General features: G+C 51.5%; 1 protein-coding gene and 1 pseudogene across 5 annotated transcripts; one reads left to right on the plus strand and one right to left on the minus strand.

The window, feature by feature from the left end:
• On the minus strand, positions 1–24,687 carry LOC135174131 (gastrula zinc finger protein XlCGF26.1-like). 5 transcript variants are annotated; one of them, XM_064141368.1, is made up of 2 exons: positions 24,535–24,687; positions 1–1,943 (listed from the first exon to the last, which is right to left on the minus strand). In XM_064141368.1, exon 2 carries the CDS (start codon positions 1,940–1,942, stop codon positions 329–331), a length of 1,614 nt encoding a protein of 537 aa, XP_063997438.1. In that variant the 5' UTR covers position 1,943; positions 24,535–24,687; the 3' UTR covers positions 1–328. The 5 variants fall into 5 exon arrangements, with proteins under 5 accessions (XP_063997438.1, XP_063997437.1, XP_063997439.1 ...); XM_064141367.1 differs by having other exon boundaries at positions 1–1,972; XM_064141369.1 differs by lacking the exon at positions 24,535–24,687 and adding an exon at positions 23,461–23,549.
• On the plus strand, positions 15,486–18,677 carry LOC135174162 (NADH-ubiquinone oxidoreductase chain 2-like; annotated as a pseudogene).
• Positions 24,688–25,726: the final 1,039 nt, after the last annotated feature.

The following is a 25,726-nucleotide window of genomic DNA, read 5'->3' on the forward strand; positions in this document are numbered from 1 at the left end:
TTTAGGTCACTTTGGGGTTTTATTGACAAAACTGGGCAAGGGACAGGGGGGGTTTTAACCCCAGGGAGACACAAAGAGTAGGGGAAGAACCAGACAAATCCCTGCACAGTTCAGCCCAGCTCTAAAGACAGCTCTGGCTGTGCTGACTCATCACCACAATTATTCTCAGCAGCACTAATTGGTGCTCAGCAGGGCAGGAGGTGTTTGTTCCTGCTGGAGGCCCCAGCCTCTGAGAAATGCAGGTAAAAAAGAGGCAATTTTGGTTCAATATGCTGGAAAGGCCTTCTCAGGGTGGGGGCACAATTTTCATAACAGACCTGGGGTGGGTCTATTTGTGCTTGCCCTGCAGTGTGGGCTGGTCACAACTGTGGGTACGGCGGTGGGAAGTGAGACTGCTGCTGTGGGTGAAGCTCTTGCCGCAGTCAGAGCAGGTGAAGGGCTTCTCACCACTGTGGCTACGACGGTGCTGGGTCAGGGTAGAGCTGTGGGTGAAGCTCTTGCCACAGTCAGAGCAGGTGAAGGGCTTCTCACCAGTGTGGGTGCGACGGTGGGAAGTGAGACTGCTGCTGTGGGTGAAACTCTTGCCACAGTCAGAGCAGGTGAAGGGCTTCTCACCAGTGTGAACACGACGGTGCTGGGTGAAGGTAGAGCTGTGGGTGAAGCTCTTGCCACAGTCAGAACAGGTGAAGGGCTTCTCACCACTGTGGATACGACGGTGCTGGGTGAGAGCAGAGCTGTGGGTGAAGCTCTTGCCGCAGTCAGAGCAGGTGAAGGGCTTCTCACCGCTGTGCATGAGTTGGTGCTGGATATATCTGTAGCTCGTGGTGAGGCTCTTGCTGCACTCTGCACAGGGGAGCAGATTCTCTCCAGTGTGTGTGCGGCAATGGATGGTGAGATATGAGCTGTGTTTGAAGGTCTTGCCGCAGTCCCAGCAGCTGAAGGACTTCTCAGTGGTGTGGACACTGCAGTGCTGGCTGAGGGCAGACTTCTGAGTCAAACTCTTGTCGCAGTCAGCATAGCTGAAGGGCTTCTCCCTAGTGTGGATGCGGTGGTGGTTAATGAGGTATGAGCGCTGGGTGAAGCTCTCGCCACAGTCAGCACAGCTGAAGGGTTTCTCACCAGTGTGGATCCGGTGGTGGTTAATGAGGCTAGAGCGTACTGTGAAACTCTTGCCACAATAAGCACAGCTGAAGGGCTTCTCACCAGTGTGGATTCGGCGGTGGTCAATGAGGCTTGAGCGCAGGGTGAAACTCTTGCCACAGTCAGCACAGCTGAAGGGCTTCTCACCAGTGTGGATCCGGCGGTGGTCAATGAGGCTTGAGCGCAGGGTGAAACTCTTGCCACAGTCAGCACAGCTGAAGGGTTTCTCACCAGTGTGGATTCGGCGATGGGCAATGAGGCTCGAGCGCAGGGTGAAACTCTTGCCACAGTCAGCACAACCAAAGGGCTTCTCCCTAGTGTGGATTCGGCGGTGGTCAATGAGGCTCGAGCGCAGGGTGAAACTCTTGCCACAATCAGCACAGCTGAAGGGCTTCTCCCTAGTGTGGGTTCGGTGGTGGTCAATCTGGCTGGAGCGCAGTGTGAAGCTCTTGCCACAATCAGCACAGCTGAAGGGCTTCTCACCACTGTGGGTTTGGTGGTGGGCAATGAGGCTGGAGTGCTGTGTAAAGCTCTGCCCATACTCAGGGCACTGAATCAGCTGCTTGAGTGACACAGAAGGGGATACCATGAATCCCTCTTCCTCCTCATACTCCTCCTCCATTTCCTCATCTTGGTCATCTTCACCCTCATCATCCTCTTCATACTCAGCATAGTCATAATTTTCCTCACTGTTATCCTCTGTCTTGACCTCTTTCTCGAGGCTGTACTTTGCCTGCTCCATCTTGCTCTCTGGGTGCTTCTTCTCCTTCCAGCTCTTGTCTGGGTCCTTCTGTGAGGCCATGCTGGTGGCAGAAGAGGTCATTGCAGTTACCTAGAGGAGATGGAAGCACCTGACCCTAGCATCTCAAACCCTGGTATCCTACGTGGGACAATACAGTTTCTTAACACCTGCCACCTCCCAGTAATTAACACTTAGCTGAGGCAAAGAATGGAGAGTGGCCCTCAAACCTCCACTTCTTGCCATGATGTGGAGGCAGATCTCTAATCCCTGTGCTGAGATCCCAGGTGCCAGTGCTGGGGTGGCTGAGACACCCTGGTCCTTAGGGAGTGGTCTCATCTCCCATTTGCAAGCCCTGAGCTGTTGGCAGGTAGCTTCCTGCTCCAGGCCCTGCCCTCTGACCTCTCCTGGTTCAGAAAAGAGGCAGCAATGCTGACCCAGGAAAACCAAACAATTTCTAACCCACTCCCACCCACACTGCACATTGCACCTCCAAACACAACCTCCTTCCACACAACCAACCCTGACCCACCTGGAGGGCCCCAAGACTCCCACAGCAGCTGATAGCCCTCAGAGCTCCAACGGCAGTGAAATGTGATGGAGCTGGAAGAGGGTGAGAGTTGCCACATGGATCAACCACAGTCTGGGATCCTGCTGTTGTCCCAGGCTGGGTTCTTTACCTGCTGGGCTCTTCCAAGCGGCAGCTCTGCAAACTCTGCTCTTCCCTGGCACAGAGTGACAGGGCTGATGGAGACAGGACATAGCCCCTGCCACAGAGAAGCAAAGGCCTCAGAGGAGAAGATTGACCTTCAAAGGATGGCTCAGCACTGCCCAGGACCATGCAGCAGAGCTGGGCCTCGCTGGAGGGGCAGATCTCAAGCCCAGCAGCACAGGCCCAGCAGCCAGGCAGGGCTACTGAAGATGGGAGGGCTGAAGAAGTGCAGATTCAGCTCCTTGCCCAGCACACAACCCCCAGCAGACAGCTGCAGAGTAGCACCACAGGAGAGCTGCCTTCAGCCAGCCTCTCCCAGGCCTTGGCTGGAGGCTCCTCCCACTGCCTGCCCAGGGCTCTGCTGACTGCAGCTGCATTTGCCAGGAGCCATTGCTCTGGCCCCAGCTCTCCTCCCTGGCCCTGCTCACACACCCCTCCCTACCCACTCTGTGCTCAGCTCTGCCCTGCAGGCAACTCCTGCCAGCAGGGCCCTGCCCAGGGTTATCTCTGTGCTGGCCACTCCTCAAGGGAAGATCGATCAGAGAAGCCCTGAAGAATGTTACTGCTCCCAGATGCAGGAAAGGGGGAATGGACTTGGTCAGAAGTGTCTTGCAAAACCTGTTTAGTCCTCACTCCAATGCTGGAGAAGTGTCTCAGTTCTAATTTAAATTCCCAGAGACTCAAATATGCATTTGATAGAACCAATAACAATTTATAGACTGTCCTTCCCTCTTCTCTCTTCTTTCACAGAAGAAAGGAATTAGATGTAGAGAGAGGAAACATCAACAGATTTGTCTGCCTCGTGGGTGATGGCCACATGGTAAAATAAAGAGAACCAGGAACAGGATGGTGATGCTGGTAAGCAGGGAGGCAGGGAGTGCAGAGAGAGAGAAAGAACCTGAAGTCCCCCCTGCTTTTATGGATTTTTAGACAGGAAGAGGGAGTGGGCTAGCCATCACTTGTTAGTGTTCAGACCCACCCCTGGGGAGGGGCCAAGACCACCTAGGGTCAGATTCAAGGTCACTCCCCCTGGAGGGTCAACCCTGTACAAGGAGTCTCTATCTCCCAGCCAAACCTGACACCTCCAGCACCATTCACACATCCGCAGCCTAAAAGCACTCATTTGAAAGATTTTTTTTTCCTTCCCTCCCTGTCCATTTCTGTCAGACTTCTCTTTGGAGTTCTCCTGAAGCTGCCATTCTACAGCCCCAAGAGAAAATGAGGTTTGCTATGAGGGCACAGTGCCCATAGTCTCTTGGCAATCTCCCAGCTGACACAGGGAGAGGTGCAGGACAGTTCGCTCCTCTTATCTCCTGTAATGCTGACACATTTCCTGCACACACAATTAAAATGCCTGAAAACTCTCAAAACTCATTCATTCATAAAAGAGATTTCAGTCAGTTTCTAGGCTTATTTCTACATTGGACACTCTTCAGAAACGCTTCAAATGGTTTGGAACAGCCCTAAAACCCATCAACATCTCTTCAAAACTCTTAAAAGGCCCTAACTGAAACATGCTGCAGACTCAGTAAAGGCACTAGAAAAGCTCAGCAGGTGCTGCAGAGACCTGTACCCAAGGGAAAGATGAAATAACTATGGAAACCAGTGGCGGAAGGGCCAAAGGGCCCTAAAGAAGTCCCAAAAGCAGTCCTAAAATTGTAGGAATAGGGGAAAGGCCTGTTAGCAGGGAACAGCTGCCCAAGACGAAACAAAACACAGTATAGACCTTGGGCATGTAATGTGTGGGTCAGACAGACCTCAGAAGAGTAAGATAAGTAAGATCCTGCGGTCAGGACTGCTCAGATAGTTGCATAGCAACTTATATCAAGGAGCAGAGAAGAAAGTAGAAATAGCATCTTCGGCCTGAGCAGAGTATCAGCCAATCATGTAACTTTTACTGTAGTTCTATCCAATCAGTGAGTAACATGCTAGCCCTTCTGATACAATATATACCTGCCTATTTTTCTAATAAAGTGGATTTTTGGCTTGCATCAAGTCGTTGCCCCGTCCCTTCATTGCGGCATAAAATATGTACCAAAGAGGCCCAAGCAAACCCAATACATACTGGCATGTCAGACCATAATGCCCCTCCTGCTTCGGAAGTCCAGGGAACACAGGAAAGGGAAAAAAAGAGCTGGAGCCACAGAGTCTGAATAACAAGGCCTTGCCCAGACACCCAGACATGTTCTGCTTGTGTTTACATCTTGTGGCAAGCAAGGAGCAGGCACCTGGTGGATGCTCACCTTGGGCCAGTTTCCTGCCTCCCGCCAAATTTGGGTCACTGCCATTCCATTGGCTGATGGCTTTTGTTTCCCTCTGTTGCCTAAGGCCAAATGATACAGGCAAGCCAAAGCTGCAAACACAGTGTCTTGATGCTTTGGGCCTTGCCTTATTATTTTGTGCCTCACATACCCCAAACTCTACCATGCCTCAGTTTACCCAGGAGAAGCACAAGTGCCCAAGCACACCTCTATAGGCAAAGAAGTCATTACCAAATGCTGGCTGGAACCACGCTAGTCTGGACACCTTGTCAGGAACTCTGCTGGCAGGAAAACAGCTGACCAGACCACGCAAAAAAAGGGGCAAGCCCAGGTAAGCCTGGTGCCTCTGGGGAGCTATGCTGCTGCAAGTAGGCAGCTTTACCCCAGTGAGCCATAAGCTCCTTCCAGCGCCCGCTCCACACCCAGAGCCTCAGCGCAGCCTAGAGAGCTGACAACGCCCTGGGAACCAGGAGAAACTCCAGTGGGAGCCAGGAATTGGCCCAGCACTACTTTGCTTTGTGTTTAAACTGCATTCTTGGGACTGTAAGCACAGCCCTGGAAAGATTCCAGATATACTAAACCTGTGAGTAAACATTTCCTATAAAGCCTCTCTGTAAAAGGTTCTCTGCTTAGCTCTACCTTGGACATTCCAATGTGAGATCAGCGGAGGGAGAGCCTCAGTTATGGCTGAGGTGTGCTTTCAATTTGGTTGGTTTGGGCTTTCTGTGGGAGGAATAACCCCAGGGAAAGGGCAGGACCGTCGAGAGCTGTCCTCAGCACACCTGCTCAAAAAGCGATGTAGCTAGGGGGTGCTGCCAGGGGACCACACAGAATTTAAATAGTCCAAAGGCGTGAGCCCCTCATTCCAATGCGAGATCAGCAGAGGGAGAGCCAACAGCCTGCTCACTGCAGCGAGGGGAGTAGCACCTGGGGTGGCGGGAAACAAATGAACAAACACAACTCAAACCCTAACCTGCTGGACTATAACCACATCACCATAGTAGGTAAACATAATGGTCTCCACCCAACAGAAGAAGGGGTAGGCTCCTGGTGCCAGCTAAGATGGAAATGGGAACACAGACAGAGGTTGAAATAAAAGTGGCTAAGATGCAGACCACAGGCTGCAGTGAATGCCTCAGTCTCTCCTCTGTACCAGGGAATTGTATATGCTGTGAACAGGTAGATTTCGTACTTAGAAGAGCAGCGCAGTTGGAGGATGAAGTTGAAAGTTTGAAGAATGAAGTTCATAGGTTTAGAAACATCAGAGAAGCAGAAGATGAGATAGACAGGTGGTACCAGGCTCTGGCAGCCCCAGTGGAGAGACAGGATTACCCAGTATCAGACACTGAGGGTCAACTACCTCCTGTATCCTCCCCCTGTCAGACTGAAGCCAGTAACTCAAAGGAAAAGAGGGAAGGGAGGCAAGTCCATGGTCAAGGCAGTAAAGAAATTCCTGCCTTGCCCATCTCCTACCCCCTGAACTCCCCCTACCAAATCAGTGAGGGGCTGTGGCAACAAATTCCCACCCACCGTGCAGGGAGTGTTGCTTCAGTTATTAACAGTGCTCCCCAGGTGCCTTTGCAGAACAAGTTTGATGTCCTGCAGGTACAACTGGCAAGCGAAGAGGGTAAACCATATGGCATGGAGGAATTCCCCAAATTAAAGCAGCTTAAGCCCTCCATACAAACATCTTGCATTTAAAAAAAAAGAAGTTATTGTCATAGGTAACTCGCTTTTGAAGGGTTCAGAAGGCCCAATATGCAGACCTAACCCACTCCAAAAGGAGGTCTGCTACCTACCAGGGGCCCAGGTCAAGGATATAACAAGAAGGCTTTCCTCCCTGGTATGGCCCACGGATTACTACCCATTGCTAACCTTCCAGACAGGTTACAATGACCTTGGAAGAAAACAATTAAAGGCTATAAAGAGTTCAGGGCCTTGGGTCAAGTGGTCAAGGGAGTGGGAGCCCAGGTAATATTTTCTTCATCCTTCCTGTTGAAGAGACTAACCCAGAGAGATGGAGGAGGACCCACATGCTCAATGCTTGGCTTCGAGACTGGTGCCTCCAACAGGATTTTGGCTTCTTTGACCATGGGTGCCCCCACATGACACCAGGTCTGCTGACAGCAGATGGGGTGCACCTCTCTCCAAGTGGAAGGAGGTTTATATTGCAGGGGTTGGCTGGGATCATTAATCATGCTTTGAACTAAGTTGGAAGGGAGAGAGGCTGGAAGCCAGGCTTACTATAAACAAGCCTGAGACAATTGTGGGGCCATGTGCCAGCTCCACTGGCAGCTCCACTGGTGACTCAGGGGAGGTAGGTAACAGTGAGTTGTGTGGTGGAGAAGAGGCAAGGTATGGAATATCAGGGAGGGAGACTATCAGGAGCATTCAGCCTGTTACTGTGCAGCACACTGGGGACACACAAGAACTCTTTATATCTTGTGGACATGGGCCACGTGGATCAAGGAATGAGCAATCAGCACATGCAGAGCTTACTGCTAGGTTGGGGGCCATGGAAGGGGCTGGGAATGGTGAGGCAGCAAGAGTGGAAGCTCATGGACTAAGTCCCCCCCTGAAATGCTTATACACCAATGCACAGAGCATGAGGAATAAGCAGGAGCTGGGGATCTGTGTCAGGCTGAATGACTATGATATTATTGCCATCACTGAAACACAGTGCAACAGCTCCCACAAATGGAATGTTCTCATGGATGGCTTTATACTTGTGATGGTTTGGGTGACACCGCCCCCCTCTTTGGAAAATCACCCAGACCAGACTCAGCTGGCTCTGGAAATTGAATGACGCTTATTATTTACAGCTGAGCACAATATACAAGCAGATATTTACAGTATATACAGTTACATACAGAAATATACAAGGTAAAAGGTAATACAGAAACACAACTCCCCTCCCAGAAACCTGAGTCTGGAACAGGGGCTCCCAACCACCCTTCCACTTTCTCTCTTCCCTCCTCTAAACCTTACCCCAGACCCAAGGAAGAATGGAGGTTCAGCCAGGGGGTTAAGAAGCAAAGTGGATTAATCAGAGAAGTGGCAGAGAGGCTAAAGAGAAATGCAGCTCAGCCAGTTCCCCAGCAGAAGTGCGTCATCAGTGTTTGGATTCTTGTTCTTACATCTCTCAACAGGCCTATGAGGGAAGCAGACATCACCACTGTTTTCCTTCCACAGCCTGTAATCTAGTTCTTCTCACCAAAACATTCTTGATAGCTTCAAACTAGCACAGTATTGTTCAGGGCGGACAGACCAGCAAGATGAGGTGGGGGAGTTGCCCTCCATGTGCGAGAGCTACTGAAATGTGCTGAGTTCTGTCCAAGGCAGGGGCAGAACAGGTTGCAAGCTTGTGGGTATGAATTAGGGGATGTGGAAAAGGAGATGAAATTGTTGTAGGGGTCTACTATAGATCACCAGACCAAGAGGAAGATGTTGATGAGGCCTTCTGCAGACAGCTGGAGGTAGCCTCTACAGCTAACTCCTTGGTACTCATGGGCAGGCACAGTCCAAAAGGCACTTGCAGTGTATCAACAATAACTTCTTGATGCAGGTAGTGGAGGAACCAACAAGGAGAGGTGCACTGCTATTAGTATTAACTAATAAAGAGGGACTTGTTGAGGACATTAAGGTCGGGAACAGCCTGGGGGACAGTGATCATGACATGGTGGAGTTTAGTATTCTAAAGGGCAGAATCAGAGCAACAAGTAGAATTGCAACCTTGAACTTCTGCAAAGCTAACTTTGTGCTCTTCAGGAACATTCTCGCAGAAATCCCATGGTCTAAGGCTCTGGAGGGGAAAGGAGCCCAAGAAAGTTGGCTAATTTTTAAAGACCACTTCCTCCAAGCCCAAGCCAGATGTGTGCCCCTGAGTAAAAAAATCAGGTAGATGTGCTAGGAGACCTGCACGGTTTAATAAGGAGTTCCTGAAGGAACTCTCAGGGAAGAGGAATCTTCCAATTCATGGAAGAAGGGATTGGTCACTTGGGAGGACTATACAGAAGTAGTCAGGGCTTGTAGGAAAGCAACAAGGAAGGTCAAAGCCCTCTTGGAACTGAAGCTGGCAAGGAAAGTAAAACAGAACAAGAAAGGCTGCTTCAAATCCATCAGTAGAAAAAGGAAGAACAGGGAAGGTGTGGGGGCACTGCTGAACAAGAAGGCAGCCTTGATAACTGAGGATGCAGAGAAGGCAGAGTTGCTGAATGCCGCCTTTGCTTCAGTCTTTACTCCTAAGGCTGAACTCCCCTATGGACTACAAACCCTGGATGAAGGAGAGGAAGCCTGGAGGAGGGAGTGCTCCCCACAGCTCAGTGCAGACTGGGTTAGGGGTCAGTTACACAAATTAAACATCAAGAAGTCCATGGGCCCTGATGAGATGCACCCAAGGGTGCTGTGACAGCTGGCTGATATTATTGCTCTACCACTCTCCACCATCTTGGCCAAATAATGTCAGACAGGAGAGGTGCCTGAGGGCTGGAGCAGAGCCAATGGCACTCCAGTCTTCAAAAAGGGCAAGAAAGAGGCTCCAGGAAACTACAGACCAGTCAGCCTCACCTCCATCCCTGGAAAAATAATGGAGCGGCTCCTGCTGGAGGGCATCTCAAGGCACTTGGAAGAGAAGAAGGTTATCAGGAGCAGTCAGCATGGATTTACCAAGAGGCAGTCATGCTTAACTAACCTGAGAGCATTTTATGGTGCCATAACTGAATGGGTAGATTCAGGGAGAGCAGTGGCTGTAGTCTACCTTGACCTTAGCAAGGCCTTTGGCACCATCTCCCATGGCATTTTAGTGAGTAAGCTGAGGAAGTGTGGGATGGGAGAGCAGACAGTGAGGTGGGCTAGGAACTGGTTGCAAGCCAGAGACCACAGGGTGGTGATCAGTGGTGCCTGTTCCAGCTGGAGAGCTGTGACTAGTGGTGTCCCCTGGGGATCAATGCTGGGGCCAGGCCTGTTCAACATCTTCATCAATGACATTGATGAGGGCACAGAATGTCTGCTCAGCAAGTTTGCTGATGACACCAAGCTGGGAGGCTCAGCTGAGACAGCTGAAGGCTGTGCAGCCATCCAGAGAGATCTGGACAGACAGAGCTGGGCACAGAGGAACCAGATGAAGTTCAACAAGGACAAGTGCAGAGTCCTACATCTGGGGAGGAATAACAAACTGCACCAGTACAGGCTGGGAGGTGATCTGCTGGAGAGCAGTCCTGTGGAGAGGGACCTGGGGGTCCAGGTGGCTAACAAGTTAACCATGGCACAGTAATGTGCCCTTGTGGCCAAGAAAGTCAATGGGATCCTGAGGTGTATTAGGAGTGTGCCCAGCAGATCAAGGGAGGTTCTCCTCCCCCTCTACTCTGTCCTGCTGAGACCTCATCTTGAATACTGTGTTCAGTTTTGGGCCCCCAGTTTAAGAGGGACAGGGATCTGCTGGAGAGGGTCCAGCAGAGGGCTACAAGGATGAGTGGGGAACTGGAGGGCATGGTTACAAGGAGAGGCTGAGGGACCTGAGGCTGGAGAAAAGAAGACTTAGAGGGGATTTGATAAATGTTTATAAGTACCTGAGGGCTGGCTAGGAATGGGGGGACAGGCTCTGCTCACTGCTCCTTGCAATAGGACAAGTAGCAATGGGTGTAACCTGCAGCAAAAGAGATTTCACCTCAACACAAGGGGAACTTCATTACTGTAAGGGTCACAGAGCACTGGAACAGGCTCCCCAGAGAGGCTGTGGAGTCTCCTTCTCTGGAGACTTTCAAGACCTGCCTGCATGTGTTCCTCTGTGATCTGTGTTAGATAGGATTGTCCTGCTCTGGCAGGGGGGGTGGACTCGATCTCCTTGGGTCCCTCCCAGCCCCCAATATCCTGTGATCCTGTGACCTTGTGGTTGCTGCCAGTTGGCAGTAAGGTTCCTCTAGAGTCTCCCCCTAGAGGGCAAGCAGCATATTGTGCCATGGGAGAGTCCTCCCAGTTTAAATCCTTGGTTTACATTTTCCAGTTTTGCTTAAACTGTTTATGGTTGTTCAATACTGCCCTAAGCACTGCACATCTCCTGTAAATATCTTGCACAACCAAGCACAATGATCCTGTTAATAAGCTATGACAATATTTTATATTAATAAATAATAATAAATAATTTGATTATCATATCTGCCTTATTAATAATTTCATAATTTCATAACAAAACCTAAGCACTGAGCAACAGAGATCAGCCCTTGGACATTCTGCATCATCATCCAGCAAGAACAACCAAGCAAAATGGACTCAAGCTTAGCACCCTGAAACCCAAAGAAGCTACCCACAAGCAGCTGTCTTGAGCCAACCTGTCTCTGTGGAACAAGAGTGGGAGGACTTGTTAGGAGAGGTGAAAAGCCAACAGAGCTGGGGGAGAGCTGCCTGCCTGCCAAATGAACCTGAGTTCTTCCCTGACTGCTTCCCACACAGATACTGATCCCAACCACCACAGAATTTACCAGGAGTCACTGCACGGGGGCACAGCTCCTTGAAAAAAGAACACAACCTCTCCCACCAGATAACCACCCCTAACTAACACCAAATTGTTAGCCTTCAACAGCCGTCAGCAAAGAGCGTGTCAAAGCTCTGATCCCACAACACAAGTCCAGGATGGCTCTCTCCCCACTAACATGGCAGCAAATAAGAGCAGGAGAGCCAATGCTGGAGTCAGTAACTGGAGTCACTCCCTCTTGGTGCAAACTTCTGTCACCACACTATTAATGGACTAATAACAGACACCCTTATTCTAGCAAGCCCTGTTATCAAACCACCCTGTGAGACTGTGATGGTTTGTGTGTTCTCTGCCCCCCCACACTTTAGAAATTACCCAGACTAGGCTCGGCCAGCTCTGGGAATATGAATGAAGCTATTTATTTACAGCTAGCTCAATATACAAGCAGATATTAATAGTACATACAGTTATAGACAGAAATATACAAGGTAAAAGTAATACAGAAGCACAACTCCCCTCCCAGAAACCTGAGTCCCCAGGAGGGGCTCTCAACCATCCCTTCACCTTCCCCCTGCCCCTCTCAACCTTACCCCAGTCCTAAAGAAGAATAGAGGTTCAGCCAAGAGGTTAAGAAGCAAAGTGGGTTAGGCCAAATGGAAGGTGAGGTTAGGGAGTAAGATGTTGCTCAGTCAGCAGCCCAAGCAAGAGTGAGACAAAATGGTGAGAGTGTTATCTAATGTTTTCATTTCTTCTTCCCAAACTCCTCAGCAAGACTTCTGAGGGAAGCAGACATCACCATTGTTTTCCTTTCACAGCCTGTAATTTAGTTCATCTCACCAAAACATTCTACCCTGCTTCAAGCTAGCACACAGACTGACTCAGGAGCACCCAGGAGGAAGATTTAAATATGTAAAAGGAACTGGGCAAAGCCAAGGCCTGGCTGTTTACCAAAACCACAGCTGGCAGCACACCAAGTAGTGAAGGTGATGCCTGCCTGGTGAGGTCACGTTGAATGGCTGTGGGATCCTATTCATGTGAACGCAGCACAACCAATTGCCCCATAAAGTGAGACTTGTCTAAGAGGCTAAGTGAGGTCTGAAAAGCCTCTTACAGGTAATCAGTGACACTGATCTTTCTGGGCAAGAGCAGGAAGAAAAACACAAGAAGAGACCTCGTGGAACTTAGAAGCTGATGGGCAGCACACATCAGAGACAGACAGAACCACAGCATGGCTCAAGCTGGAAGGGACCTTAGAGATCATCTACTCCAACCTCCCTGCTATGGGTGGGGATGCCTCTCAACTAGACTCAACTGCTCAAGGCCTCAGCCAGCCTGGCTCTGAACACCCCCAGGCAGGAGGCATCCACAACCTCCATGGGCAGCCTATCCCATAGTCTCACTACCCTCATGCTGAAGAGCTTCTTCCCAAGATCCAGTCTAAACCTACTCTCCCTCAGCTTAAAACCTTTCCCTCTTGTCCTGTTGCTTAGATACCCTTAAGCAAAGTCCTACTCCAGCCTTCCTGGAGAGTCCCTTCAGTTCAGCTAAGTGTATAAGGAAATTAATTCTGAGCTTTTCTTTGCTTTCCTGTTCTTGAGCCTTGAGGATGCTTTCTCTTAAGTGGCAGCGATCTCACACAAGCCCATCCTCATGGACTTGTAATCATGCAGTCCCCTGGTGCAGGACCTGGGTGTGCAGCAGCAGCCCCAACCCCTCCACCAATGATGTCTTCACTGCCACGAGAACACATCATCTACTCCAGTGCTAGACCTACAGCTCATCCCTGCCCAAGTCACATTTTCCTCCTTGACATCTGCTGGGCTACTGTTGTGGCAGGCCCCATGGGCTCAAAATAGGCTTATACATGTCCTGCCTTGCCTAGGCACATTTTTCTGCTCCACCAGAGAGGACAGTGTGGGAAAAGGGAAACAAAAGAACCTGGAGCCACTGAGTCTGGCCTGCCCAGGGTCCTGTGGTGTAGGCTTGTGCCTCCTAGTGCAAAGCCCATGCTTTTCCCAAATTAGGGAAAAGTGAGCCTATGGCTTTGCTTAATATGGTATGGTTTGGCTAACTGCCATCCTGATTGGCTATTCTTGTGTCTAAAGGGCAATTAATCTTGGCCCACATTGATAAAAGGAGATATGCAGGTAAACAATGTGCTTTTGCTTTCCTGCTCTTTGTCGTGCTCTCCCTTCTGTGCCCAGCTGTGCTGCTATTGCACACTGCCTTATTGCTTGCCTGGTAAACTCCACTGATGCCAGTTACCAGCGGCAGACCCTAGCTGTCTGCACACGGTCGGCCTGTGTGGCCAGTGTGACATCATGCTGAGACTGCACAACATCCTGCCTTCTGCACCTGAAGATCCTGCTTATAATTCCTGGACATATACACAGATCATCCAGCAGAAGCCAGGAGAACAAGGTCAGAGATTGTCTGCGTCCTTTCCCAGAAGCTGGGAAGATTCAAGTCTCAACATCCAACAAGATGGAGTCCTCTGAAAGTGTTTGGGCACTCTCTGGACTGTGGCCAGCCCCCGCAAGGGTAGTAATAATAATTTGTGAGTAAATGCTTAAATGCCTCTTTGTAATTCTCTACTGCCTTCTGCCATAGAGCATAAAGAGCTTGAGCCGAGCTACTGGGCAAGCGGTGTATTGCAAGCAGTGTATTGACCGCAAGCAGCATTTGACCACAGGAATCTTCTCTTCCAGTTTTATGAAATGCTTATGTATTTTGCTGGTTATTACTAGATCTGGATATTACCCATAGAATGTTTCCATGTGTGGCGGAGGGGTATTCTGCCACCTATGCTGATTTTGGTGGAGGAGAGAAATTAATTGGTGCAAGATAATATTCTATAAAAATATATATTTATTAAACTCAATATTCTGAACTCTGCCACTCCCAACCACTGTATATTAATATTAAAAGGATTCTACACAGTTATGAAAACATTCTAGGATTAATACCACACTATAACTTATTAATAACTAGCAAACATTCCAACTATAAACAGAGAGAGGATTTTTCCTTGCGGCTTAATGCTGCTTGGGGTCTATATGCTATTTGCCTGGCAGAGCGGGCTGAAGACTCTTTCTGCTCTATGGCAGAGGCAACAGATACTACAGAGGCATTAAAGCATTTACTCACAATTCTTATTAATTATCAATCACCCTCCAGGACTACGTCACAGCCTATTACTAGTGTCCAAACTTCAGGGAAGTCTTTGCCCAGGGACTCTGAGGCTGGAATCCTCCCAGCTTCAGGGGAAATAGTCTCTGAGCTTATGCTGCTGATTTCTTCTGGATGCTCTGTCCAGGGATTCTTAGGCAGCAAGACCACAGATGCAGAGGTAGGATGCCGTGCTGTCTCAGCACGATGTAACGCTGGCCAGACAGGCCAATCACATGCAGACAAGTCAGAGACTACTTCCTGGTAACTTGGCAGCAGTGGCGCTTACCAGGCAATGATAAGGCAGTGGCATGCAAGGTGTGAACAGCTGCTTGGGAGACTATAGGCTCTACATATATATAGGCAGGCTTAAGTGATCTCTGCAAGTAAGTACACAGGCAGGGGAGTCCGAGCGATCAGGAGAGTCTGAGCACAGGAGAGTCAGAGCACGTTGTTTACCTGTGTACCCCTATTTATTAAATGTGGGCTAAGATTAATGACCCCTTGGCCACTAGAATGATCAATCAGGTTGGCAGTTAACCAAACAATACCATAATAGGCAAAAGCCACTTGCCTGGACTTTCCCCACATATGGGAATCACACGGACTTACACCAGGAGGGCAAGAGCTGGGCATGTGGGGGCTTACACAACATGTTTACAATCAGGGGTCCTGTGCAGACCAGACTTTGGGGCAGCGGGCCTATTGTGCCCCTTTTGTCCATTTAATGTGTTTACCTCTGGTTTGGGCAGAAAAACATGTCCAGGCAGAGCAAGGCATAAATAAGCCTATTTTGGGGCCTACAGGTCCTCCATGACACCATGATCATGTAATAACCAAAATATTATTAAAATTAGTGGTCGGGGTGGCAGAGTTCTGAATATGAAAATTAATAAACAATATTAATTTTGGAAAACAGCATCTCACATCAATTAATTTCCCCTCTGCAACAGCTACCAAGACAATGTGAGGGGCTGAGTGGGGGAAGAGTGAGCCATGTACCTGAAGGACCTGAGAATCTCCTCTGCTACAGGAACCTACCAGACTTACCTCACCCCTCCACCTACTGACCTGTATATTTTGGCCTTGCAGAAAAAGAAATCCTCCTCAGACAGGACCACAGCTCTTAACCAAGAGCAGCCTCTCAACGTGCTAATAGCTACCAGGCCCAGCAGAACAGATGAACAGACCAAGCTGCCCCCAGGGACAGCTGCACTGTGCCCTACACCAGCCCATACAGACAAGGAGGTTTAGGACCTCAGTGTTGCACCAGGACATCACTGTGGTGCAGACACTATGAAAGGCTCCTTTGCTCAGCCATTTACAGTCCTGTATGACCTGAATTCAGAGCAATCCAGGTCTGTTTCTAAGATGGATTTTCCCTGGTACAAGAAGACTGGTAAAAATAAGGCCTACCCATATAAGCAGGCCATCTCCCTAAGTGAGAGACCCAACTACTACAGAGACCCATAAACATCATCCAAGAAAAGGAGAGCTGGCATGGCACAGCCTAGCAAATGCAAAAGGCTTAAGCCTTTTACCCAGAGGTTCAAGTCCTCTCCCTGGCTGCCATCACTTACCTATGACTCACACTCCAGCTCTAACTACCTACCCATATCCTTTTCCCACACTGTCACTATCTCACTTGCAGCAGCTTTCCTAATGTGACATGAATGAAAAATCCTGAGCTCTAAGCAGGCCCCAAAGCCCTTTGGAGCTTTCACAGCCCCTAGCAGATGCAGCAAAGCTGTGCATTAATGAACCCATCCCACCATCTACCTCAGCCCCCTATTATCCCTCACAACACCTGCACCAGCACTGCTCCTAGCACTATCTGACCCACCTGTTCCTTCCCTTCTCACTCACTACTCTCAGCCTGGGCCTTCTATTTCTCCTCACCACACTCAGCCTAGTAGTGTTCTCCATCCTGGGATCACACTGAGCCTCCAGCTCAAAAGAGGATTTAAGTGGCACACTCCAAGCAGTGCCACAAACCATCTCCTACAAGGTACCTCCTGCCAGCATCTTTCTACCCACAATTATACTAAGTGGGAACTACACATTAAACACAGGAACCTCTTCACCTTCTCTTCCCTGCCTGACCCCTCGCCAGCACACGCTGCATCTCCACACTGCCAAAACAAACTGCACTGTGCTCGACCTTACAGAAGAGCAATCAGAGCTCAGTGTCTATCTCTAACATGGAGCAGGTTGCAGAGCCACAGTGCTTACTGCTCCTAGCTGAACATGCTAACATTGTATCAATGGACACACTCACTGCCATCTTAGTCTTTAATCCAAGCACTCCAAACCTCTCATCAGAACCATTTCCAGTCACCTTAGCTACACAAGGCCCTTTCCTCTCCTCAGGGCTCTCATCAATCCTGTCTCATCTCCATGATTTGGCTACGACCAACTTACTTCCTAGGAAAAGGTTTCCCACCTCCATCACTGGTATCATGCCTGGGACACACAAGCAACTGTGAGAGTCTAAATCCTCTCTATTGTTCATCAACAAAGATAAGGATTACCTTTGTTAACCTCCAGGACTCAGACTAGGTGCTTGGCCAAAAGCTCAGGGATGCAGTACAGATTGGCTCAGAGTTATGTGTAAGGTGCAGACAGGTTGCCCTGTGTCAAAACAACCTGCGGTGTCCACCCCAGGGGGGCTGGCAGGCTCAGCCCCCTGTAGCTGTGTCCACCCCAGGGAGCCAGCAGGCTCAGCCCCCTGCAGGTGTGCGTTGGTTGCTCACCGTCCACAGCTTAGCTTCCTGAGCTAGCAGTGGCTCAAGGACACTAACCAGCACGAGCTCTCATGTTTACCAGCTCATGTCCTGCTGCAGGAGAATTCTCCCATAGTGGACCTCCATGAGACCACCAAGTGGACCTCCACCAGACTACCAGAGCTGCACCATCACCAAAAGAACCCCTGATGAACTCCACAGAAGATCATCCCTGGGCGATGCACCCATCTCTCTCTCCCCCGCATCTGCAACTGAGGGTAATATGATCCCATCTCTTTCCCTTCCCTCCTGCTTCTCTTCTTCTCCATCGTTCTCTTTATCTCTCTCTCTCTCCCCCTCTGTTTTGTCCAACTTTATCCTTTAATAAATAGTTTTGTGGTGATGTATGGTCTCATTTGCACCTTAATTTCACAATGCAGAAACCCGTAAGAACAGATCTTGCTCCTCTGGACAGGTATTGTTAATCTCTGTTCTCTGGACCTTGACAGCAACCCAGCTCCTAGGCAGACTATCTCCTTATTTAAGGCAATGTGCCTGAACCCAAAGCCTCACTCTGATAAAGCCAACACAGAGCCACAGCAACCCTCTCAATTCCTACACAGCAAAGCAGGGCCTTAGCAAAGCAGCAACCAAACCTACACATAAGAGGGCAAAGTCTCCATACCTCCTATATCTCGTTTCCTAGCTGGGTCAGCTAACAAAGCTATCAGGCCCAACACTCCAAAAATGATAGTTCAGCCCTTCTTCTACTAATGAATCCCTGTGCAAATCTAATCACATCTCTAAGCCTCCTCCTGCGAGCAACCACTGCAATCTCAAGCAGCCGCTGAGCAACAGCCTGAGCTAGGCTAGAAATGAACACCCTTGCCCTCAGCCCCAGCAGATCCAAATCCACTGCCCACCAGCCAGGCCACAAGGAAAGACTGCCTAGTGCAGGCAGCTGCCTCTGCCACAATCCTCTACTCAAGCACAATGAATGCCAGGGCCACAGGACAGGGAGATATTACTTGACTAACTAATCCAACATCCTGCCTCCTGCTGACAGCAGCAATTGCCATAAAGCCTGGCCCCAAAAGCTCTCCAGGGCTCACCATAATTCCCTGCCTCCACAACAACCACTAACTGCAGCTCTTCTCCTGTCAATCAGAATAAATTCCCACCAAGCACCATTCTGCTTCTCACATCCAACTCCCTCAACCCCACACTACTACCTACAACAGCTACTGCATTGGCAGCTTTAGGAGGCTCAACAGGCCTCAACCAACACACAGCTGAAAGATCTCAGCCTCCTCCTCTATTTCTCACCTAGGCTCCACAAGCATTATTGGCATTTACAGCCCTAAACTCACTGTTAACCTTCTGCTTCTACGCCCTAGTAACTACCACCATAACCCTCACCCTGAATACAACCAATCCCATAAACCTGTCAACAATAACCTCGTGAATAAAACCCCTCACACCCAACACAACGCTCACACTAACCCTGTTACCCCCAGCCACATTCCCACCGCTCAACAGGTTCTTACATAATGGCTCAGCATTCATGAACTTAGCAAACAAGGAACAACCACAGCATTCCTCTCCTATTCCCACTGACCTTCCTCTTCTACTTCTGCCTCACCTCCAATTCAACAGTCAAGTTTCCACCAAATTCCACTATCCACATCAGACAGTGGCATACCATCAAACAGCACACACTGCAATCATCATCCCAGCCTCCCTACCAACCCTCCTCCTGCTGCTCTCCCCTATAATGCTGACCACTATCTAGAAGCTTAGGACAGCCCTAAGGCAAAGGCCTTCAAAGCCTTAAACAAGAGTTAAACCCTCTCAGATTCTTTTAGGACACACAGGACACAACTCTGCATCACCTGAACGCAACCCAGACATCTTCATTAAGCCAGGGCCTGAATCTAAACTCAACTCAATCTAGACAGGCAGGCTTCAATCCCACAAAACTCTACTCCACATCTGGATGCCCAAACCTAACAGGCTTCCATCTAACCTAAGCTCTGGGACACTCTCAATGGACAGCCCTCAGCCTGCAACTCAACAGGAGGTTCACTACAGGACTGATCAGAAGAGGAATTAAAGCTCTGTGTAAAAGACTACAGCCTAAGGCCTTAACACTCAGAGATCCTACCTATGGCCTTCACCCAGCAATGATTATTCTCTGCCACGCACAAAGACATCAGCACTCTACACCTTATGTTCTGGGCATGAGCTGGCACAGCTCTCAGCCTACTCATCTGCGCAGAGCTAGGCCAAGCAGGCACCCTACTAGGAGACAACCAAATCTATGAGGTAATCATCACTGCACAGGCATTCCTGACAATCTTCTTTATACCTATTATGACTGGAGGACTTCGGCACTGCCTTGTACCACTCATAACTGGCACCCCAGGCATAGCATTCCCCTCTGTAAACAATCAGCTTTTGACTCCTATCCTCATCTTTCCTCCTACCTCTGCCCTCCTGCACCATAAAAGCAAGAGCTGGTACAGCAAAAACTATCTACTGCCCTTGAAGGAGACTTTTTGTATTAATCTCTTTTGGATTAATCTGTCAGGAATAACTGTACATTTATCCAACCAATGCATGGAGGTCAGAACAACAGGAACTAGATGAATGCATGGAAAGCAGAGAGCTTCAGGGACAGGATGAGTTAGGAGTTTAAGGCCTGTTTACTGCACAGGAAGAAAGCTGTCACACACCACTGTCACGTTTAGATGAAGGTAAACCTGTGCAATGCTTCCCTAAGACAATGTACAGATAACAGAAGAGGCCAGGAACAGAGCAGATGTTCCTGCAGATGTGAAAAGAACAGGGGAAAAAAGACCAGGGGTGGAGAAGAAAAATGCAACTAAGGGGCAGCTCCTCCCAGCCCACTCCCAAAAGCCACTACCAGGTATAACTAAGAGGAGCTAAATGCAAAAGAACAGGAACCAGCAGGAGTCTGCAGTAGCTGTGTATGAACTCTGTAAAGCTTACGTTGGGGACGAGAAACCTCCTGTGTGCCCTGTGCTGTGTCCTGCACTGGACGGCAGTCATTGAACAGTACCTCCTGAGCAGTCTTAGCTCCTGACTTGTCTCTGTTTCTTTGTACCACCTTCTTGCAGGTACCCTGGCTCAGCAGCAGCCTCAGTACCTGCAGGCAGTTTTTCACCACTTCCAGCAGGTGCATCATCCGCTCTAGGAACAAGTAACTTTCTCACAGCAGCTACCAACATAAGCCTGTAGCCACCGCATGATGCCAGACTCCTTACTCTATGACCTGACCTTGTCGCTGACACCTGACTTCTACTCTGGCTCCCAGCCCTTGCCAAGGCACTGCCATACCACTTACAGACCAAACTCTGAACACCACATTCTGTGACTGGCCAGAGGAGGTGACCCAATCCTGTCCTAGCAGCTCTTTTGGCTCTTTGGTCACCTAGAAGTTTCCATTCTCATTCTACCAGGCTGCAGCATCACCTCCACACAGCAACATCCTGTACTGCTAGGAAAGAGCCATTAGGCTCTGCAGGAATAGCCTGAGCCATACTGGCCAGTGGGGTCCTGGCTCCTGGCTCAGCAGGTATGAGCAGCAGGAATGGATGTAGACACCTGGACACACTTTACACCTGCTACCATCACCATGGCTATTCCCACAGCAATCAAGGTTTGCAGCTCACCAGCTACGCTTCACAGCAGAACCAGCGAATGAGGCCCCTATGAGCCTTATGCTTTGTCTTCTTGCTCACTGTAGGAGGCCTAACAGGAACTGGTTCAGCAAATTTCTCCCTAGGTATTGCTTCCATGACACACACTATGTAGTTGCTCACTTCCACTATGTACTTTCAATAGCAGCTCCATTTCCTACTCAAGCTGCATTCCCCTACCCATTCCCCCAATTCACAGGGCACAACCTTCACTACATAGCAGCAAAAGCTCACTTGGGAGTTATATCTGAAGGCAGAAACTTCACATTTTCCCCACAACACTTTCTTGCCCAGCTGGCAAACCAGGCTGCTGCTCTGTCTGCCCAGGAGCTTGCCCCTGTGAAACACCACAGCTTCACTTGGCTCAATCAGCTCAGCTATACCCTGACCACACTGATGTGCATCACCTGAGAAGCCTTCACCTCCAAAGAGGAAGTCCTGCACCAGAACTGACCACCACTGACATCAGCAACTCCAGAGTTGCCCCCTTCCCATTACTCCTTCAGAGAGCAGCCCTCATGTATGAATAGGGGAACAGTTTGTTAGCAAGGAACAGTTGCTCAAGATGAAACAAATAGAGCATAAACCTTGGGCACAGAATGTGTAGGTCAGTTAGACCTCAGAAGAGAAAGATAAACAGGATCTTGCAGTGAGGACTGCTCAGATAGTCACATAGCAACACATACCAAAGAGCAGGAAAATAACAAAGAAAGAAGAAACAGCACCTTACGCTTGAACAGAGCATGTTAGCCAATCATATAGTAGTTACTACTGTGTGTATACCCTCTTACTGTAACCCTAACCAATCAGTGACTAACACGAGAGCCCTTCTCAGAGAATATATCCCTGCCTATTTTTCTAATAAAGCAGAATTTTAGTTTGCATCAAGTCGTGGCCCTGTCCCTTCATCGTGGCACCCTCACTGGTGCAAACAGGATTCAACTGCATCCCAACACTCCTCCCATTAACCCTACCACTGCTTGCCCCAGGCACCAGCACAGCAGCTGACTCCTTACACCCCTTATTGTCCCAAAACATCCCCAACAATAACCATCCCCATACCTCTGCAGCAATCCTGGCACCACTGAAGGCACTGCCCCAGCCCTAGAACTCTCCAACACAACTCACACCCTCACCTGGTCTCAACACAACTGTCTCAGCACCCCCACTGAGCTGCCCCAATCACCCCTGAAGGTAATCCTTGCACTAATCCTAACATAGCAGTTAGCAACAACCTCCACACAGAGCATCCCAACCCCCCACAAATATAGCAGACCCACACCCCTGAAATCCAGACAGACACAAAGCATCCCCCCAGCACCAACTGTCAGAGCCCCAAACTTCCAATGCTCCACAAAGCACCAAACATCACCCAGCCAGTGCCACACCCAAACATGCCCCAGCACACCTCAGCTTCCCCAAGCCTCTAGAACAGGATCCACCACCACAGATCTGCAAGAGACAAAACATTGCCTCCAAATTAACCATAAACAACACCAAAGCCACAAAGAAACCCCCAAGGCTCAGCAACCACCCACACCCTGCAGCTGATGCCAACTCTAACCCAACCACCCCTGTCCCAGGTTGAGACTAGAGGGTTAAAAAGTCTTCTGGGGACTAGAAGATTGTTATTCAATCCCATAATTCTGCTGTCTCTTTATAAACTCACAAGGTCAGCTCATTCTCCTTTCCTCCTCCTCCTGCCTGTGTCTGGCAGGAGCCATTTTATCAGGAAGAATATGTAAGCAGTAGGCCTCTTTTGGGGCCTCCAGAGGCCTGTTCAGGCCTCTTGGGTGGCAGAGGCATTGGGAGAGGGAGAGGACTGGAGCACTGGGGCGTATTAGATTTAGTCTTTGGGTTGGGGGAAAGTTCAAGGGTGGTTGCCAGGGATGTGGTAATTGCTTTGTAATGTCTCTCTCTGTACCTTTGTCCAAACAAAATTCTGTGTTTTTTTCTCCAATTTCACCTGAGAGTTTAACTTCCTTTGGCTCTCTTTAACAACCACTACAACCCCACAGTGCAGCCACGGATTAGGTGCAGCTGCCAACCCCCTGGGAACAGCATCCAATAGGGCACAGCAGCTCTTGCTTGGCTTTTCTCCAAGGTCTACAACTCAAAAGGCTGTCGTCGGAAATTCAACACAGGAACTACCTTAAACCACGCCTTGTTAAGCTGCCCTACCCCCTAGGCACCACAGTACTGCACACATCTGCTTCTGTTCTCTGTGCATGTCTGCAGCGGATTATTTACCCCACGCAAGCATCACGGACTCGAGGGCAAAGCCTCTGCTGTACCCATCACACAGATGGGCACTATGCCAACAGCAGCTCATACTAACCCCAGCCCTCATGCCAGAGAATGATTAAGGTTATGGCTCCAGGAGCCAGTGGAGTGTCCCTGCTCACTGCAGGGCTTGGACTGGGTGACCATTGGAGGTCCCTTCCAAATGCAAACCATTCTCTCTTCTATGTTAGACTCCTTAAGACTTCAGAACGCTTCAAAATGCTTAAGAAGCTCTGAAAATACCTGCAGAGTCATCCTCGTTGCAGGAGTGGGCACAGCAGACTCCACATGAGGGCTTTGATGCCACCGCCCCCAGCACAGCCAAACCACCCCGCAGCTGCCACCGGCCCCAGGCGCTCCCAAGCTCAGGCTCGCCACAGCCACAGCACCCACGCCTGACACCCCCACCAAAGCCAGCCCACGGCCCGCCCCGGGCTCCCCCCCGTGCCCGGCCCTCAGCCCAGCGCTGCCCTGCAGCACCGCAGCCGCCCGGGCCCTGCCGCCACCAAGCCTCCAAGCCCCCAGGGCTCGCCGCGGACACGAAGCCCCCACGGCAGCCTCTGCCACAAGCCAGCCCCACGCTCACCGCCACCTCTCCTGCCCACACCAGCCCCCACGGCGCCGCTCCCACCTCAGCTCTGCCGCCAGCCCAGCAGGCAGCAGAGGGGCCAGGGCCAGGCACACAGCGCCAGGGCAGCCCACGCAGGGCACCCGTGGGCTCCGCTTGCTCACACAGCAGCGGCCACAGGGAGCCTGCAGCTTCCCCGAGCACGGACAGAGAGCAGCAGAACGGCACCAGGAGCCCCACACACACCCAGCTCTGACCGGCCCCACCCGCGGCCACACACAGCCCTCCCACGGCACCGCACACACCCACCCTGCACACCTCTGCCGGCCCCACCCGCACCCCACGGACACAGCTCCCACACCGCCCCCAGCGCCACACACCCACACAGCTCCCCACGGCCTGCCCACGGCTGCCCACGGCCCCACGCAGCTCCCCACGGACACAGCTCCCACACCGCTCCCAGCGCCGCACACCCACACAGCTCCCCACGGCTGCCCACGGCCCCACGCAGCTCCCCACACCCGCACGCAGCCTCTCACGGCCCCAGCGCTGCCCATTCCAACCCTCGCGGCCCTCACCCACGCAGCAGCCGCACAGAGCCTGCCCCACACCCACCCACCGCTGCCGCACAGACCTGCACCCACCCAGACCCCACGCACCCTCCGCACCCCAACCCCACAGTCCTCTCCCCAACCCGACCCCAGCCCCGGGGGGGCTCCGCTCCCCAGCCCAGCGCTGCCCTCTCGCACCTGCACACGCAGCGGACGCAGAGCAGAGCCCAGCGCAGGCCGCGGCAATGGCGCCCGCGGGACGCAGGGGCGGGGCCTCGGCGACGGGGCGGAGCTTCCGAGCTCCTGCGGCGCTGATTGGCTGCCGCTGCCCAGCTGTGGGCGGGACTTCCTCTCCGGGCCGAGCTCCGCTTCCGCTCGCGGCCTGGAAGGTCCTTTCCGGGGCCTCCGCCGCAGGCTCTGAGCTCCCCAGGCCGGCAGGAGCCTGCCGGGGCCGGCGCTCGGCACCGTCCTGTGCGCGGAGCTCTGCCTCGGCCTCTGCGCTGCGTCCCCTGCGTGTGTTAGGTTGGGGAGAGGGCCGCGGTGGGGCCGCGGGGGGCAGCCTGGGGCGGGGATCGCCATCCCGGGGCTGAGGGTTCTGTGCTGGGGTTCGGGAGGGGCCTGTGGGGCTGCCGGGGGCGGTGCGGAGCTGGGGGTGCGGAGGGTGCGTGGGGCCTGGGCGGGTCGGTTGGGTCGCAGGAGGGTTTGTGGGGCTGGGGAGCTGCGGGGGCTGGGCAGGGAGGCTGCGGGGAGGGCACCTGTGGGGTCCTGCAGGGGTGGTCTGTGGGGCTGGGGGCGGCACCGGTGGGGCTCGCAGGGGGGTTTGTGGGGTCGGGATTGGGACCCCTGGGGCTGGGGGTTGCGTTCGGATCCTTTGGGAGTGCCGGAGGAAAGCTGCGACTGGGATCGGGACCCCCTGGGGCTGGGGGGGTCTGTGGGCCGGGGCTGGGATCACGGGGGGCTGGGTGGGGGTGTGTGGGGCTCTGGGGGTCTGCAGTGCCGGGGCTCGGTGGGGCCTGGCTGGTCCTGCCTGCCGCAGCCTCCTTTTCTCTCAGCTACATCTGGGACTTCTTTGGGGACATTTTTCTTTCCTTTGGGATTGTTTTAGGGTGCCAGGAGGTACCTGAGGGTGCCAGGAAGGCATTTGGAGGACTCTGGCTGCCGTTGTGGCTTTCCTGGGGGTATTTTTTGGCTTTGCCTTCTCTTGTCTTGTTTCTGGCAGGGTCCAGTGTGTGTTGCCTGGGGGGGCACAGGGAGTTAGGGGAGGCTGTTTGGGGGTTTCAGGGCTTTAATCCCCCCCAGTGCCAGTCCCTGCATCTGGCTGTGCTGGGCCAGCAGCCAGGGGTACTCCTGCCTCGGCCCCTTGGCCTGGCACCTGCTGCTGGCAGTTTGT

Source organism: Pogoniulus pusillus, unplaced genomic scaffold (genome assembly GCF_015220805.1).
Source record: "Pogoniulus pusillus isolate bPogPus1 unplaced genomic scaffold, bPogPus1.pri scaffold_47_arrow_ctg1, whole genome shotgun sequence".
Classification (NCBI taxonomy): Eukaryota; Metazoa; Chordata; class Aves; order Piciformes; family Lybiidae; genus Pogoniulus; species Pogoniulus pusillus.

Coding starts and splice junctions, on each gene's coding strand:
- LOC135174131 (XM_064141366.1), bottom strand. CDS start 22,422: ATGGTTAATTTGGAGGCAATGTTTTGTCTCTTGCAGATCTGTGGTGGT. Junction 1,944..22,342: donor AGAGGCTTGGGGAAGCTGAG/GTGTGCTGGGGC, acceptor TTCTGCCACCAG/CATGGCCTCACAGAAGGACC.